An 18678-nucleotide genomic window follows, 5' to 3' on the forward strand; every position below is an offset into this window, starting at 1 on the left:
AAGACGACTCAACATATGCAAACAGTTACAGAATCAGGGTTCCTTTATGTATTGATGTTGCTGTCCATCAAGTCAGAGTCAGTCTAAATAAGAGAAAACTCACTTTATGGGTCAGAGGAGAAACCTTGTTGGAGTTCTTCCCGTGGTTTTGGTCCAGAAATGTGGTGTTTATGATATCTGAGTGGCTGGCTCAGAGATGGTGCCAAAACCTCTAAGACCAGTGTCGTTTGGCAGCCTGCAGCCTATGGCATCCAACTCCAGTCCATAAACTCCAGTATTGACTCAGAAACTCATTAGCACAATTTGTAAGGTGTGATCATATGACAGAAAAAGGAAACTTGGTAACTGAATGGACATTACTTCAACCAATCTGTGTGTCTTTCATTAACTTTCATGTTACAGTTTGACTTTACTGCTTTAAAACTGAGGGTAGAGAGTAATACAAAAAAATAAATTGACACAGTTTGACCGGACTGCAGGGAATCCCCGACCACTGACCACACAGTAAACAGAAATAGACCAGAAACCTCTGTCCAACCATTTTAGGCCAACACACTAACCCAGATTTCTGAAAACATCCCAATCAATGCATTGTGCTGCTAACCAGATTATATATTTCACACCAGATTTTCATTTACAGTCATAATCAGGTAAACACATGGAACAGCGTGTCTTTATAAAAAGAGGTGGGTGGTGATTAAGAGGTCTGGAACAGGGCTATGGTTATATACAGTCATGCTGCAGATCAGCACAGCAGCATGACTGTACATGAAAACTTACACCCACCCACATTTTTCCTTGAAATCAACTGAAAAAAAATCTTAATATGAACAACTGGAATCAAACTTTTTATTATCAAAAAAGAAACTTTTAAACATCCTGAGTATTGCCTCTAGCACTACGTCAGTACTGAATGGACTTGAAGCATGGTTAATGACACTTACCATAGTCATGTTGCTCCCTCTTGTCCTTGCTTGTTTTGTGCTTAGCCTCAGATGTGTGTTACAAACGCCTCTGTTTAATGTAATATTGTAATTGCAACAGCTTGTATTTAAAGAAAGTTGAAATGATGATGTTGGAAAGATACAGGCTATATTTTTTAATGTCAGGGAGATAAAAATCAATCAATCAATCAATCAATCAATCAATCAATCAATCAATCAATCAATCAATCAATCAATCTGTATTTGTATAGCACCAAAACACAACAAACGTTATCTCAAGATGCTTTTACAAACATAGCAGGTCTAGACCATACTCTATGTTAAATTATTAACAAAGACCCAAGACCAAGACAGGATAAGACTCAGTCTTATCTCATCTTTATCCACCATGAGCATTGCACCTTGCAGTATTTTGCTAGTTATAGCGGCAAGGAAAAACTTCCTTTTAACAGGTAGACTCGGGCAAAATCAGACTCTTGTGAGACAGCCATCTGCCTCGACCAAGTTGGGGTTGGAAAGAGGGATAGAGGAAAATAAGAGAGAGAGAGAGATCGATGATAGTGATGATCAGCATTATAGTTATAGTTTTATCTAGCACTTTTGAAAACACCCAAGGTCAATTGAAAAGTTTTACCAAGTCCTTGTCAATTTATAGTATATTCTAACATCTAAGATAGATTTTTGTACGTTCATTTGTTAAAATATGTCTATCAAGTCAATATCTGGTATTTACTGATGCTATTTAGGATAATGTGAAAATGTCAATAACCTTTAGATGCTGTGGTACCATGCACTCTGAACTACCTGCCTCAGATGTTTATTTAGTCTATTTAGTCTATTTTGCCCTCCTTGGAACGTGTCACTTTTGATCCATCCGTCAATCAAACGTAGTCAGCAATCATTGGTTGTTGGACTGTCTCGCACTTGTCCTTATTTATTTGAATGTACGGTATGGGTAAAACAAACAGCTGGCCATTCAACTGAGGAACCATTTATGAGTTATATAACCATAACTGGAGTGTGACCGACATCAGGTTTTTGTGTCATCTATCTTGGGTTACAGTTAAATCTTTCTGGTAGTTACCATGAATGCAGCCTCAAAATGTAACTGTTAGCTAATAAACACACATAAAACATAAATCATAAAACCGCCCCTGTAGCTGGGCTAACATTAGCGATGAAAGCTGCTGTGTGGAAAGTATAGCTTGCAAAAATAATACTAAAAAAATATATTTTAATGATAATCCTTTATATTACTAAGTTTGCACACTACAATGGTGCAATTCGAATGGAAATGGTACATGCAACCTGAAAGTTATCAGCTTTCCTAAACTAATGTATGAATGTTGAAAAGTCACTTGTTGCTTGTTGCTGTAACTATTTGTGGTGGAAAATTATTGAATACATTGTTGTTCTTTGTGTTTCTCTGTGCTTGTGTAAGACTGATAGGAACTGTTGCAGGTGCAGTTTCTCCAAGGCTGCACACGGGAGGTTTCCTTTATTTCCATCTTAGCTCTCTCAGGTAGCTTGCTTACGTATCCTGTTATGCTCTTTCATGTGTCCTCTTTTCTACTTAGTCAATGATGTCTGTTAGACTAGAGGATTTTAACTTTTTTGGAAGAGCTTCCTGTCATATACCACACGTGTTTTCACTGGTTCATACACTCTGTTTTCGTGCACTTTCGGGGGAAGAAGCCTGACTTCGACTGAGAGAAGTTCGCTAGTCGTCACTGCTTTCTCCCTCTTTGCAAAGAGTGTTGATAATAAAGACTTGACTATAGACAACCATTTATTTCTCCATAAGTTCATTTCATCCATCACGCTGACGTCTTAACCTGAACAAGACATTGCCATTACATATTTCATATTTCTGTTCCTTGTTTTCCAGACAATGATGACGTGTGCTGGTAAAACTCAATGCATTTTTGTGCAAGCTGTAATATACAGTATTAATGTTTACACGAATAGTCCTTTTCAAAAAATAAAGTAGAGAGTGGAAGCCAGGATCAGCTATCCTTTTGTCCCCTGCCACAGCACAGTAATTCCCTGACTTACAGACTGCAGTGTCAGTGCAAAAATACTGCACTTAAATCATAACTTAAATATAAAATGATAACTGGTTAGACAACATGACACGGATTTGTTGCATGTAGCATTTGTCTATGGGTAGGCTTTTGTGCTGAAAAAAGGAAAAGCATGCAATCTAGATCATTAGTTACATAAAGCCAGTAAGGATGGGTATAATATAACTGCCACAATATGAAACATATCAAACTAATGTTCACTTTTGTGTAACTAAAAATGTTAGATGACTATTCTGTAATGCATTAGAAGAAGAAGAAGAAAAAGTGGAACATTATGGGTGATGTGGGGTGTTTGAGCTCATCTGACAGGACTGTGGGGATGTCAGACAATAATGTAACCACTGCATTTCATTATGATATTACCCCTGTTCTGATCTTTGCATTAACCAGCAGCAGTGAAGTACTTTGTGGTATGTATATTTTTTCTCATGAAGCATTACCTCTAACAGACTCGGGCATTTGTGAAAGAAAAAATCATCGCTGTAACTTTGGAGATTCAGTGATAGTTCTTCCCATAGAAGATGAGGCAGGGACATGCATGTGTTGGATGGCACTACAATCTGTCTGATTGTAAGCAGAGGTGTGGGAGAAAAAAAGAATCAACAAAGAGTGGAAATTAGCTATTAAATAGATATTCAGTGAACAGCTAATGGCTGGGAGGATTGAAATAAATGACAGGTGATTGAGAGCAACTCTCCACAAGAATCAGACTCACATTTCAAAATATGACAGCTGACTGAAAGGGAGGGAGGAAAGAATTGACAGAGAGATGGAAAGAGGTGGAAATAGAGAGAGAAAAAGAGAGGGAAGCAGACAAAGGGAAAAACACTTCCAGCCTGCCCTGCCCCCTCATCGCTCTCTGGGGAACAAGGGATTATGGAAATGTATAAAATGTGAGGGAGAGAGGGAGACTGACAGACAGAGAGGAGGAGAGAGCAAAAAGTGAGGGAGAGAGACGGAGCGACGCTATTGGCTGACCGTTATACCATCAAGCGTGATAGAAATATTTCTCTCGCAGTCTAAGAAATACAGGGAGACCGGCAGAGACAGTAGACTCAGGAAACACTATCTGGTCTGTTTTCTAGATTAAAAGAGAGGGGACTTTAAAAAGAGAAAAAGACAAGAGGGAGACAGTAGAATGGTGGACTCATTGACTTGTGACTTCTGAGAGCTGTGGAGGTTTTTGCTGTAACATCTGGAGTGATTTCAAAATCTGAGTAAATCCGACTCAGAATGTAGATGCGCTTTAGGTTTCTGGTTAGATTTCCTTCTTTTGCTCCAGAATTAAAATAGCATGAAAAAAAACCTAATGTACTATTTTTTCTGAGGGATGCGTCTGAGAGAAAGATGCAGAGCAGAGAACTCTGTCATGGTGCCGACCCAAATTGACAGAGACGAGGACAGAGTGGACTGTTCAGAGGCTGACACGTCTCCAACCAGACACAGGTATTCTCTACTCCATTTAACAAACAGTCGAGTTATTGATCCATGCTGGCTGAATTTATAATTTATATTGTTCTCTTATGTTACTTTGAAGTCCTTGTAGATGTGTGATATTTAAATGTTAACCTTAAGTAATTGTTGAAATAAAAAATGAGTCCATTTGTGCAGCTTTGTTGCAAAATCAATGGTGAAAACAAGTAATTTGCTTTGTTAGAATAAAACTGTCTAAACTGCAAAGCAATACATAATCATCTACGATGAATGAAATAAGTAATATACCAAGAGACCGTCTCTGTAAATAATAGCCAACATAGTTGTTTTAGAAACGTGTTCCTGATTTAAAGCAACAGATGAACTGAAAGCCATACAACAAAGTACTTAACTATCACAAGCCATAACCATCTCAGACAATAATCCTCACTGTTTTTTAAAACACTCCTCTGTTCAGTATCGATGAGAATCCTGTGCTTCTGTTGTCAGCGTGTCAGTCGCACACTTTGTGTTTTGCGTTACTGTGAGGCAGTGCAAAATGTGTAGGCTTTGTGTAAAGAGAAACTACATGGAGGAGGAGGAGACAGACATTTTGCCTGTCAGGGACTGAAAAGAGGAGCATCAGGCCAACAACTGTGGCAGTGAAGTGCTTCCTAATCAAAGCCAGAGAGAGGAAGTCCTGCTGTCAGACATTCAAGAAGAGACAAAGAGTGAAGACACGGCTCATGCTGCTTATTGATTGTTACTAAAAGTGAGGGCTTTTACCCACCTGGACAGCACAGGCTCTCTTCTTTTCTCCAGAGGGAGAATCAGACTAAAACCTCCTCTTACAGAAGGAGGGAGTCCAGTTATTACAGGAGTAGAGAGCAGGAAGGGAAGTTCCCTTTCCTCCTCTCTCGACCCATCTCGTCGTCAGGCTGGCGGGCTCAGCCATGGCGTTCACCTTTGCGGCCTTCTGCTACATGCTCACCTTGGTGCTGTGCGCCGCCCTCATCTTCTTTGTCATCTGGCAGGTGAGTGGAGCCGCTGTACACACACATGTACACACAAACACACTTAAAACTGAAACTAAAATGGATCACATGTAGGGCCTGCAAATGTCCATCCCACACAGACAGACAAACACATCCACCTACACTCAGCTGTACAACACTAACAGGAACACTGCAAACGCACACACACCTCCCTCAGGTGCTGTGGAGGTAATGACATGCAGAAATATGTCAGCTGGATTGCAGAGAAAATCCCAGCATGATTGCACTTATATGTGACTGACATTTTAAATTACCTCTTAAAAGCCACCAAATGACACTTTAATTTCAAACAGCTGGCTGCAGAGACAAAACAAGAACAAGATTAATGTTAAGTGTGAGTGAAACAGACTAGAGAGTTTGCAGGAGATGGATGCATTGCGCCCCTGGAAAAGGGGGAGACATAATCCTGAGTGATGGAATAATATTTCTGCAGTGACACCTGTAGTCTTATTTATGTATACAAAGATATAACAGTTTATAATAAACATGTGTGCGGGAAGTGGAGAGTAGGAACAGCACATCCTGTTTCATTTACAATCTTATACACAGGTTGAAGTAATTCAGTATGCCCAATAAACTCATTTAACACTCTAAATTGAATGAAAACCATTATGTCTCTTAAGATCAGTGTTTAAATTATGCGTCCAATGCACAGAGCTCCCAGTCCTTAAAGTGGCTGCCCCAGGTTTGACTCCAACCCTCCACCTCCTGTTGCATGTAATCCCATTGACTGTGCAAAATATGAATCACATATATCCATCTCCAGCTGAACAAAGATGAAGTCAAAACACCCTTCACATCGGGCATTGCCTTCTTGTGGTGGTGACGTCACATTTGGAGCCAAGACATGCGGAGAAAGGATCTGGCTAGTGGTTTGTAATTGACGTCACGCCCTGTCTGCTAACCAAAGCACACATTTGAGTTAGCAATAAAACAGCCAAGATCCCTCTGATCGGTACAGTCCACAGTCAAACTGATTCTTTAGTTGATTGAAATGGACACTCACAATTATGAAAAGTTCAATGTCTCTTGGGGCAGCGTTTCCTCTCGGTTATATGACCTATACTTCCACCAGGTCCTCCCTGTTTCCAATTCTATCCACTGTCCCCTACTCGCATGAAAAGCCCAGAAATTATTTCGTACCCCCCACAAAAAATGGTCCATATAACGAATAGAATAGAAAATGATACAGCTAAATAAGTACGGATTTGCAGTTGAAACAAAATTTGTCTGCACTCAGCTCAGCTATTGTGTTTGTTCTGTGACTAACCAGGGGCTACGCTTGCAGGCAAAGATACGCCATGAGACTGTGCATAACTTATATGTAACATTCTTACAATGTTGTCGTCGAAATCAATATAAAGTGTTGCTGCACAGGACACAGCTGCAGTGGGGGCTTTCACTCCTACAAACACCCAATTGTGCTTAACTTAATTAACTTACTGGGAAAGTTTCCCTTTCTTGACACTTGTTGCACGCTAACAAGTTATTGGAGGAAAGTTCCATTTTTAAATGAATAAAAAAAAAACACCTGGAAAGTGCTCAAGTGTTAGGATGAGATTTCCTCAGCAGCATCCGTACAAGAGTGTTGTAACAAAAGCAATTGATTTACTGCTCAAAGATTAAGACCACCATGAAGAGCACTGATCAACCTTTTTACTGTTTTTACTTAATACTAACGAATGAAGTAAAATATCAAAACATTTAACAGTGTTAAATTTACCAGCAAATTTACAATAATGTAACCCTTTAAAATATCTTTTGATTATTCTATAGTTTAATCAGTCATCATGAATAAATAATCCCTGTAATGATATCACATAGACCATAATAATAGTAGTGACAGAGACTTAGACATAGTAACCTAATATGACATTGATATATTTCAAATCTTTATCCAGACAAGCATATTATCTTTTACCTTGTAGGTATGCATGCACATATTAAGAATTTGACTCTGTTTTTGACAGTATTATCAATGCATGGACATAAAGTTACACTAACACAAGCATTGAAACAGAAAACTGCTTCATCTATGCCTATATTTAGGGCTTTCCAATGTACATTAAAAAAGTTTTAACATTAATTTTAATGAAAAAAGAGTGAGTTAACCTCATTGAACCATGATCTGTGAGAAATAAAGAACACCAGTGCTCTAAATCTTGATTTAAATGGTTAGTAATGAAATTTACAATAATGTAACCCTTTAAAATATCTTCTGATTATTCCATAGTTTAAATCAGTCATCATGAAAAAATAATCTTTGTAATGATATCACAAAGACCATAATAATGATAGTGTCAGAGACTTACCTTGACACATATATTTCAAATCTTTATCCAGACAAGCATATCATTTTTTACCTTGGAGGTATGCATGCACATATTAAGAATTTGCATGGACATAAAGTTACACTAAAGTAACACAAGCATTGAAACAGAAAACTGCTTCATCCATGCCTATAGATGTGAACATCTTAATACCACAAATGGAGAGTGTGTTTAATTTTGATTTATTGACATGCTATGACCTGCTTCTGTGCTGGTCTGTGCTTTTTTAATTGACTGCTTCTACTTTGACACCTTTAAAGCCAAAAATATGACTGATACTAACCATCTCCATCCCTTCATATTAGAGCAGCGTATAATCCCACAGGTCTGACAATAAACACCTCCTCAAACAAGGTGTTCAGGCTTCAGCAAACAGCACAAAATGAGAACAGGGAGGCTGCTGAACACTTCATAGCACAAATACCACCACCACCACCACCACCACCAGACTATACTGAACCTATCTGCTATTTTGAGGGAAAATTGCACAGATATCACCGGACATACTGCTGCCTTCACTGACGTAGACTGAACAAACACTGCTTTGATTTTTCACCTTTGACTTTTGCCCCATGGAGGCAAGAAAAATGTGCATTTCAAAACATATCATTATGAATATAAGCCGTGAAATGACTAACGTACCAATTGACTAAGTGGGTGAGACTACATATGAGTCAGGCAGAGTGTCTGTGAGTGAGAGAGACGGTGGTGAGGAGCGTTTGTGTGTGTGCATGTGTGTGTCTGACTTGGCGCTCAACCATGTGATTGAAACGCTTATCAAACTGATTCGGCTCACCCCTTCCCCCCCAGTCTGCCTCCACCCACGGCCACAGCACCCCGATTCTATACAGCTCTCGACCAATCAGAGCGCTTGTTCACTGCTCTAGTAACCATGGAGCCCACTGAGGGTCTCACCGTGTCGCCATGGAAACTGCATCTGTTTACAACAGAGCTAAGTGTGAAAGAAGAGGATGGAGAGCTGTGCAGACTTGTACGGAGGAACTCCACCAGGAGTGTTTGTTCTGTCTGTTTCACACAGAGAGACGTGATCTATCAGATGCTCACTTATCTGCACATAATGTCTTCATTTTATTGTTTTTCAATGAGCCGTCAAAACGAGGCTTCGCCGTTTTAAAGTAGGACTGATGATAAACACAGCAGGTGGCATTTACAGCAAGAATTATCTGTATTTTTATTGGGCAATTAATCAGGAAGTTGGTAAGAGAAATGATCCTTTATAGTCGCCTCTCAGGGAGCAGTGAGAGAGCTATCAGAGCAGTATATTACAGGGACAACATTTTTGTAGTGTTTGATTTACTATGTTTATTTGTTATTAAAAAGATACCTAATTATGCAAGATTTTGAATAGAATAGCAGATTAACATAATCCTCTTAATGCAAACTCGACAAGGCAAACTTTTCATCGCAAATATAACTCTCATATCTCAACTATCATTTTAATACTGTAATATTATTAATAAATATTTGCTTATTACTGTCATGAAAGGTATCTTTGTCTGTACTATATGAGGCTCAAAAAAAGAGAGTCATAGCGCCCCACATACAGAGGCTACAGTTCTCGTTGCAGGGGTCGCCGGTTCGATTCCCGGCCGGTCAATTATTTCCTGCATGTCTTCCCCTGCTCACTTCTCCCCACATTTCCTGTCTCTCTTCAGCTGTCCTGTCAAATAAAGAAAAAAAAGGCCAAAAATATATTATAAAAAAGAAAAGAAAATTGAACATTGTGAGATCTCTTATTTAAGTCTCAAATAAGACTCATGTCATGGTCTCAACTATTTCTCCTAGTGAATTTTAGGAGAAACTAATGAGAAACCAATGAGAACAATTTGAAACTTGAATGAGGCTAAAGTGAGAATCTCAATTTTGTCTCCGGAGACTTAGAAGAGAAAGCCTTGAGCAGTAAAATTTTCCTCTGAGCATGTTTGATATTAGAGTACATGAGAGAACATAAATTGGAGCACCTTGGATGTTTAGAGACTACATATAGATACATAGTTAGATCACAGTGGGAGCTCATTTAAAGGGTAAAGTGAAAGAGTGAAGCTGCAAGTAATTATACACGGACTCACTCGCCATTTAATCACCATGTGTGCTCAGGCAAAGTGAACAATGTGGCTGCAGCTGTGTGAGATGTAGCCAGTCTGCACTACAGTCAATGGTTCAGTGATAGCATCCTAGTACTACAATATCGAAGAACACCCTGAAACATTTCTTAAGAGTGTGGAGTTGGAAAGAAACCAACTACGTCTTCATTTGATCAACTGTATGTGCAGTAGACTGACAGTGTGTGTATTTGTATTCTGAAGATATCTCAATGAAAACAAGCTAACATCTCTGCTCTTTTTCAGATCATCGCGTTTGATGAGCTCCGTACAGACTTCAAAAACCCCATTGATCAGAGCAATCCCACTAGAGCGGTAAGAACCCTGCTGTTTCCTTTCTTTCGAGGACGATCAAACCCTCAGAAATCCTGTCATTTCACTTCCAAGAGGAACCCTCCATGATCAATGCAAAAAGACTGAAAACAAATTGAGGGAATTGCTCCAAAAATGCTACATATGTTCCTGTTATCAGTCATTAGCAAAATACAAATTCCTAAAACAGTCAGCATAAACAGACCGGGTTTGTAAAAACATACTTTTTCCCACCCATTAAATCCCTGTTTTTATTCTGGGCAAAAATAAATAATTACAAGCAAATTGAGGTTTTTGTGATTTTGGAATAAAATCTTTTAAAGGTTTTATTCAGCTACATTCATGCTCTGCTTTAATTTATCCACATGAACACAAAATATTCGTATTATACTGAGAATAAATCTAATCCAGGCTTCCAGGTGATTCTGACAGCAGCATATGCATTGAACACTCATTTGTATGCAGATTGAAGCAATCAACCTTCTGCAGACATGCAGCTTGTCGGCTTAATCAATTAAAGAGGCTGTTTCAAATGAAGCCGCTGGCTATATAATGAGTTACTGGGATACAGCCAGATTAGAGTGCAGACACAAGGTATCACCTGTCTGTTATATTAAACAACTCATTCCCCAGTGACAGTGGAAAAATAAACTTTTCAATTCAAAAAATGTATCTGACAAAAAAGCAAATATGTTTATTCATTAATAAGATTTTGTCTTCCCTCTTAAAGTGTTGCTTGTGTAGTCTACAGTGTGCACACTTCTTTCTTTAACTCTTTTATAGCAGCATTAGCATGAGTCAATAATTAGTGCCATTATTCGTTTAGTCAGATAACAGCAGCTGTGAATGTCTTTTTCACAAGTTAGCTAATGTTCTTGCAGTCATGTGAACCTGCATCTGAACCGAAAAGTGATGAGGAGTGGGAGAGGAAACTGTGAAAGCCGGCTGTGGGAGTGTGGAGGAACGCCAGCTACAGGGGGTGGACACAATAACTGCAACACCTGTACAATAAAATGCACTGAGTACAGTGGCTCTGCGACAAACTCTGCCGTAAAAGTTCATTTTAATTTTTTCCTCCTCGCACAAAAATGGAGAGCTGGTTTCTCTGGGAAAGGATCAACACGTATTGAGCATTACAAGCTTTGCAGTAGCAGGATTTATGTCAAGGCTGCTGTATTGGATTTCATCACAGTGCACAGGTGTTGTACAGTCAGCTTAAACTTGTTATCTTAGCCGTTGTCAACAAGTCATATGCGTTCAGAAAGAACATGTTCAGCCAGGATGTGCCCCTGCCAGGCTCTCCCAAAATCAATAAGCCACACAAACAGACATGGCAACATGCACGGAAAAATACACAGCAATTATTTCTGATGTTAGCAGAGAGCTGCTCGAGCTCAGTCAGCTGCTGTCGTCTACAAAAGAGACCAAAGCAGCAAATATTTGTTAGTGAAAGAGAGATACAACAGAACCTAAAGAAAGACGGGACAAGTGATTCCAAATAGAGCCATTTATCATAGGAAGAGTGCGGAACAGCCATTGTAACAAGCCCAGTGATCAGCTGGCTTCCAAAAAAGGACTTAAATATGTCCTTTTGAAATCACAAAAAACTGCTCCATTTTGTACTGCCCTTTTTAAAGGTCAAATGTCCTATATTATTTTTACAAAAATGTTTAACAAAGTAATGCTCTTGACATTACAATCATCCTAACCCCCTTTGATAGTAAAATGAAATGGCTAGCAGAGTGCTTTTATTTCTGCTTTAATGTGCTTTCTTTAAAAGCAGAAAGCTAGGGAGGGGCTTGTTAATTATATTGTTCAACATTTGCAGCAGCTGTGCTGAATGTGGAAGCATTAAAACACAAACATACTGCCAGCATATAAAGGTTGATAGAGTGCTGTGTTATTTTCTATATATCTGTTTCCAATAAAAGCAGGAACTTACTTAGGGACTTCTTAGGGGTATTAATCATCATTTACATTAGCCAGTAAAGTTGAACGTGGGACATTTAAACCCAAACAGTGGCAGCCAGTAATGACCAACTAGCTTGTAGGTTCGGTGTGTCAAAGGGTGGGACATAAATAGTCGACAAGGCATCGAAATTGAAGTCAAATCAGTATTTGCTCTCCAGTGTAGAGTGAGTCATCAAAAATGCTAAATGTTTTCCGGGATATAAAAACCTCTGAAATATTGCTACAAATGTCTGCAATACAACTTATTCATCTTTGTGCAGGCACATACTGGCAAATAAGTGATAATAACTTAACCCTCCTGTTATGTTGCAGGAAAAATTTGCACTACATAAAAAAATAAATCTAAATGTAAAATAAAATAAAATAAACAAAAATCTATGTCATGTAAAACTATTGTATTTATATTTAAGGCTTTTTAATGTACATTAAAAAAAGTTTTAACATTCATTTTCATAAAAAACGAGTGAGTTATCCTCATTGAACCATGATATTTGAGAATTAAAGAACACAATTGCACTAAATATTGATTTAAATGGTCAGTAATGGAGTTAATAATGAGATTTGAAAAATGTTTATTGGGATTTTTTAGGATTTGGACACTTTTGGATCATTAATTCCCCGGGTCAAGTTGACCCAAGACCATTATTGCTGTTCCAGAGAAAAAAACATAACAGAAAGGTTAAGACATGATTTTATGATTTAAAAATCTATTCATAGGTACTTGAATAGTGTAAGTGACAATAGAAATATGGTTATGATATTTCGTTCTTCTGACATAATTACTGAACTAGTTTAACTTGACAACAGTCGTTTGTTGATCTTCTCTTTGTTCTGTCTATTGTTAGTTGTCTTCACTGCTGCTGATTAATGTCTTCAGTTCTGCTTTCCTGATTGGAGCAATTAAATATTCAGAGTGAATGGCTGACCTAACACTAATTAGTGCAGCCCAGGGAGGCTCAATGCTGTAAAATCCCAACAGCTTTACTGCAGGACAGCAATTTATATATGCAATTACAAACCAAACAGTGTACAGTAGCCTAGCAGGAGGGTCCAGGGTTGTTCTCGCTACAATTTAAAGCTGAGTATCTTGGAAGCATGAGGCGCACAGAGCAAGCAAAAGAAGAAAATTACACAACCCAAAACCAACAACTGTAAATAAACTGAGGCTGGAGGGAGTGTCAGGTCTGGAGGCTGGATGCTGGATGCTGTAGATTCAAGGCAAAATCCAATTTCAGGTCACCAGGGGGGCTTGATTTTATGTCTACAGATTCATAAAAGCTACAGCCTGTGGATCCAGCTGGGGGATAGGGGCCTAAGTGAAGCCTTAAAACTAGAGACTATCATACTGTAACTAAGACAGATACCCCAATAAATCAAAACAAATACAAATCTGTGTCTTTCCAATTTTAGCTTGAATAAAAACAGAGGAAAGAAACAGCAATACTTTTTATGAGACATAAATCAGATCCTACTGGTACTTTGGTATCGCTGCTCTTTGAGCCAGGTTATGGAAATAGAGTAATCCAGGTATATACATTGTTTCTTTGCTCACTTGTCAAACATCACCATAACAATCTTTACCTGCTGGATAATATTGAGCAGTAGAAGGTGGATCTCTTTCATTCCTGATATTGAGCCCTCTGTCATGGCTCACCAGAGACAGGTAATGGTTTAGTTTAGTTTAGTTTAGTTTAGTTTGCAGACAAACTCCCTGGCTCAACTTGAAGCCACGACCCTTTGCAGCATGTCCACCCCCTCTCTTTACATGCCATGTTTTGTGTCTGCCCCTTGCTGTCCTATCAATGAAGGACCAAAAAAATAACTTAAAAACAAAAGGTTGCAGTAAAAATGTGTTTTTTGGAGATGGAGTTAGAGGTGTTTGTTGTGGGACTTAGGGACTTATTCTACAGGCTCTTCTCTACCATAGCAGTGGTATCCACAAACAAAAAGAAATCTCTGTAATATGAAGTATTTATCAGTATTCGCCTTCAATACTAAAACCGTTTACACCTGGATGAAGCCTCGATTTATCCTTTATCCAGATTAGTTTTCAGGATAAAAACACAACCTGTTCACATCTCATTTGATATGTCTTCATACCTCTAATCATGATCTAATTCCAGACATGACATCAGAGGTCAGAGCAAAATTATGACATAGGTATGAATACCTGTTTGATTGCTTGTAGAGCTACATAAGATCCAAACACAATGTGGACCACACTGCTTTTAGATGTGATCAGACAGACCCCATCTTGTGGAAGTCCAACATTGCTGTGTTTTTTTCGTATCATGACAATGTGTCCAGATCTTTTTGAATACTTAGTTGAATGTGGTTTCAAAAGCCTGTATTCTCTCTGCCTTGACATTTATTTTAATGTAGAGCCACAATGAGTGAAATAAATAAAGCAGCACTTATTAATCAGACTTTCTTTTTGTTCTCCTCTCAGAGGGAAAGGATTCTCAACATTGAAAGAATCTGCAACTTGCTTCGCAGGGTGAGTAATAGTTCTTTTTTTCATCTGTTTGATGCTGGTGGGTGACTAAACTCAGGGGCTTCAGATGTGCATGACCAGTTTCTTCCTCTTACCCTGTGAGGACCATGACGCACTCTGATTCATTTCACATGTAGTTCATCCCAACAGCCCTCCATCACTGCTCTGCAGACACACAGTAACAGGCTAAGTTTTTATGTGCAGTGTTGTTTTCTTTCTTCATTGGAAGGTTTAAAGAGAGAACTTGATGTCCCTGAAATGTAATGTGCAGCATTTTACATCTCAGGGACATCAAGTTCATCAAGTATGTGTGATAGAGAATGTTCAGAGGCATATTCAGCCATAGAAGATGATGCCACAAGAGCTTTTATATATCAGCAAAGTTGGCATGCTGACTTTTCTTCTCGGACCCATACATTTATGAAGAGTACATAATTCATGAGTTCCCAGATAATACATCATAATATGAGCAATAATGTATTTCATGTTAGTGTGAGGATGTCTTTATAAATGGTTGAAAAGTTAGTCAGATAAAAATGTCTTTCAGGGAGATAATTCGATAGGTAAGATATTAGGTTCCAATGAAGTAAGAGATGTATTTATAGACCCATTTACAGTCTGTAAACAATTATGACATAAGAGTATGAGCCTAATTCAGCAACTGAAACATGTCAGAATACATTAATTTGTCAAGCTACACAAGGGGGTTGACCATTGGAGATTGGGAATGCTACCTGAACAATCTGATTTTGACAAAACTGTAAACAACTTCCAGATCAGTGTGATATTAGTGGGCAGATAAAAGACAATTGGAGATATATTAAGTTGACATTGACATTTTTGGTAGTGAAACAACAGCGAGAAATAAGGCACACAATTCACTCAATTTTTTGACTACATTAAGTGTGGTCATGTGCATACAGTCAGATATCAAGACATAGACACTAAAGACTAGCACATAACATCATTATGTTTGAGACCTGGGTCATTATACATGAACCAGAAAACTATGTCCAAAAAGTGAACTGCACCTGTATATCAGGGTAATAATCAATTTGTGTTTTTGGCTTGCTAGCGAGAGTAGTTATGTTTTTGATGGTATAGTAAACCGCAATTCAAACTTTTACTCATCACTTACCTCTTTGTATTGAGTCCTATCTGTGTTGCCCCCAAAACATTGTCACAACCAGGGCTTAAACTGACTTACATTAAGTACACACAGTGTCAATTGGGTTCAGCATTTTGGTTCTTAATGTTATTCAACCTGATTGAACTGAGGTTGGATACAGTCAACATGTTCACACTTCTATCCACAGACCCCTCCAGTGCTTTGGTGTAAATGGTGACTCTGTTTACTGCGGCTTTCAGCTGAAGCAGATAATGTACTGACAGCAGATTGTCATGGCGAAGGACACCTCAAGGAGAGACATGTTTACACTGCTTTCTGTCAGGGTCCTGGTCACTCTGTTGGGGTTCCAATCTATTAGAACAACCCGATCACTATACATTATCTCCCACATAGCTATTGATCTGTAGTTGTTTGGTACTAACAAGTGATTTATTATCAATAGTTATCTGCAGTGGAGAACTGCAAGAAACATACAAAAGCTGTCAAATGTTGCAGGAGCTTATCATTATTTCTGTACTGACAGTGGAGCCCTCTCTTGTATGTGAAAGGAGTCTTTGTAATGATGAAATGACAGAAAATCATCACTCAATACTTAAGTTGTGTTCAGCTATGCAGAGCTCTTTAACGGCTCCATGTGCATTGTTTTGATTTTCCATTCAGCAGTTTTGCTGTTTCTGTAAAGTCCTAGCACACTCAGTGTTACTGTTGACTGTTATAGTCAAGCATTACTATTACACTGTGCTTTAGCTGTTTCATCACCAAACAGTCCAGGTGAGCTACCAGCTTATGAAAATTGGAATATTTAGCAGCTAAAGAGACCGATTATTTACTTGTTTTAGACTTGAGTCAGAGTTAAATGGAGGTTTAATGCTATACAATGATTCATCAGGTTGCTGGATTGAAAAACACCAGTGTTTCAGCAAATGTTTTATCAGCTGAATGAGCAAACTGTAAGGTTCCCTAACTGAGCTCAAATGTGAAGGAAGGTCAGCATAGTGTGCAAAGCTCTTTGATTCAGGAGTTTGAATGCATTGAACTTTTTTAACCCTTATTAACTTCTACTTTCAATTTAAATCAGTCTACATGCACACAGTTTTACACTTGTAACAGCAGCCATGAGTAAAAGTAACACCTTCTGTGTGAAGGTATTTGTTTCACAGCGTAATATTTCGTACATCACAACATACAACCCCTGGGTTTTTACTGTTTACCCATGAGTTGTTACACTATGTTTTTCCGTTTCTATGTACCAAGCAGACCTTTAACCTGACTTCCTGTATCTGTTCCGGGTAGTTGGTGGTACCAGAGTACTCCATCCACGGCCTCTTCTGCCTGATGTTTATGTGTGCTGGAGAGTGGGTCACTCTTGGCCTAAATATCCCACTGCTCTTCTACCATCTGTGGAGGTAAAGTCTCATAGCAGATGTTTGACCAGCTTCTATTGCCATTACGACTCTAACCTCTTTGCCTTTTTCAGATTTTTTCATCGACCAGCTGATGGGTCAGAGGTCATGTATGATCCTGTCAGTGTGATGAATGCAGATATTCTCAATTACTGCCAAAAGGAGTCATGGTGTAAACTGGGCTTTTATCTACTCTCTTTCTTCTATTATCTCTACAGGTGAGTAACTATTTGGACCTTGTGAATAAACTGTTGCTTTTTAGGTTTTAGAGTTGTTTGATGTTGTATGAACTTGTCTAAGTTGCAGAACAAGCAGCACAAATATTTTTTTACCCTGTTTTTATCTGTTGCCATGATCTATTTCCTGCTACAGTATGGTCTACGCTTTGGTGAGCTTCTAACAGACAAGATATCTGGAGAAATAAAAGGAAGAAACTGTGTGAAAGGCTCAATAGAAGAAATGGAGGTCTTGACACACTCTCTCTCCAGTCCTTAACTGGCTTGTTTTTTTTCAAAGCCTAACCTTGGACAAAACAAAAAGACCAATCTGAATGATAATGTGAATGTAAAGGTGTTGCCTCCGCTCGATTCAATCGCTTTATCCTAGATACCGCTGTTGGACAGCTGGACACATTTTGGAAAGACTAAAATGAAACAAAAGGAGGACATTGCAGGTGTTTGTGTTGCCTTTGACCCACTACCCTAAATAACAATATATCTCTGAAGGGCTGGAGTTTTTCCGTGCTGCTCTTACTGATCCAGTCCCTCAACTCACTGTGAATCTCCAAACACTTCGGGGCTGGAAACAAAATAATACGTCTGTATTCTCTGGCTTTGAAAATGTACGCAAAGCAGAAATGTCTTCTGTTTGAGTTGATGGACATCTCTGAAATAAAACTTCTTGCTTTGATTCTGTTGCAGGTACAGAAACTGTAAGAAATAGAGAACTTTAAATCACTGTAAGAAATGCACATAGTCAGGCAGAGAAATAAGAGGAAGACAAAAAAGAGGTAATACAAAGTCAGATACAAAAATCTCCTCAATGCCAGCCTCTGCCAAACTTAAACTTTACACTGTAAGGGAAAACAAGGTATAAACCACAAGTTTGATTGAGGTTCTTAGATTGTATAGTGCATTCACAATAATTATGTCCATACAGTCTGAACATATATTAAACCACATGCTAGACTCATGCTTTCCAAATAGTGTCACACTCAACCACAAAATGCCAAGCTTGTATCTGAAAAAAATTGTGCCAAATCAAAAGTATATTAAAACAAGATAAAAGAACAATAATGGGGCAAAATAGTGCTGAGGCACTGTCTGGCCTTATTTTCTTCAACACGCATTCAAATTTGGCACAACTGCTTTTTTTTTTTTTTTTCAAAAACTAGATTAAAAAAGTAGTTCAGCTGTATTTT

At 38.5% G+C, this 18678-nt stretch overlaps 1 protein-coding gene across 1 annotated transcript; it reads left to right on the top strand.

The window, feature by feature from the left end:
- Positions 1–5394: 5394 nt before the first annotated feature.
- On the top strand, positions 5395–18167 carry cnih2 (cornichon family AMPA receptor auxiliary protein 2). The gene is made up of 6 exons (XM_034683990.1): positions 5395–5475; positions 10196–10264; positions 14682–14729; positions 17149–17261; positions 17333–17476; positions 17631–18167. The coding sequence occupies exons 1-6, from the start codon at positions 5395–5397 to the stop codon at positions 17656–17658; spliced, it is 483 nt and encodes a 160-aa protein (XP_034539881.1). The 3' UTR covers positions 17659–18167.
- The last annotated feature ends 511 nt before the right edge of the window (positions 18168–18678 follow it).

Source organism: Notolabrus celidotus, chromosome 5 (genome assembly GCF_009762535.1).
Source record: "Notolabrus celidotus isolate fNotCel1 chromosome 5, fNotCel1.pri, whole genome shotgun sequence".
Taxonomy (NCBI): domain Eukaryota; kingdom Metazoa; phylum Chordata; class Actinopteri; order Labriformes; family Labridae; genus Notolabrus; species Notolabrus celidotus.

What these genes read in the sequence shown, in the direction of transcription:
- cnih2 (XM_034683990.1), top strand. Translation starts at nt 5,395, where the DNA reads ATGGCGTTCACCTTTGCGGCCTTCTGCTACATGCTCACCTTGGTGCTG. An exon ending in AGAGCAATCCCACTAGAGCG is followed by an intron (nt 10,265 to 14,681) that starts GTAAGAACCCTG and finishes TTCTCCTCTCAG; the next exon opens with AGGGAAAGGATTCTCAACAT. An exon ending in TCTGCAACTTGCTTCGCAGG is followed by an intron (nt 14,730 to 17,148) that starts GTGAGTAATAGT and finishes TGTTCCGGGTAG; the next exon opens with TTGGTGGTACCAGAGTACTC.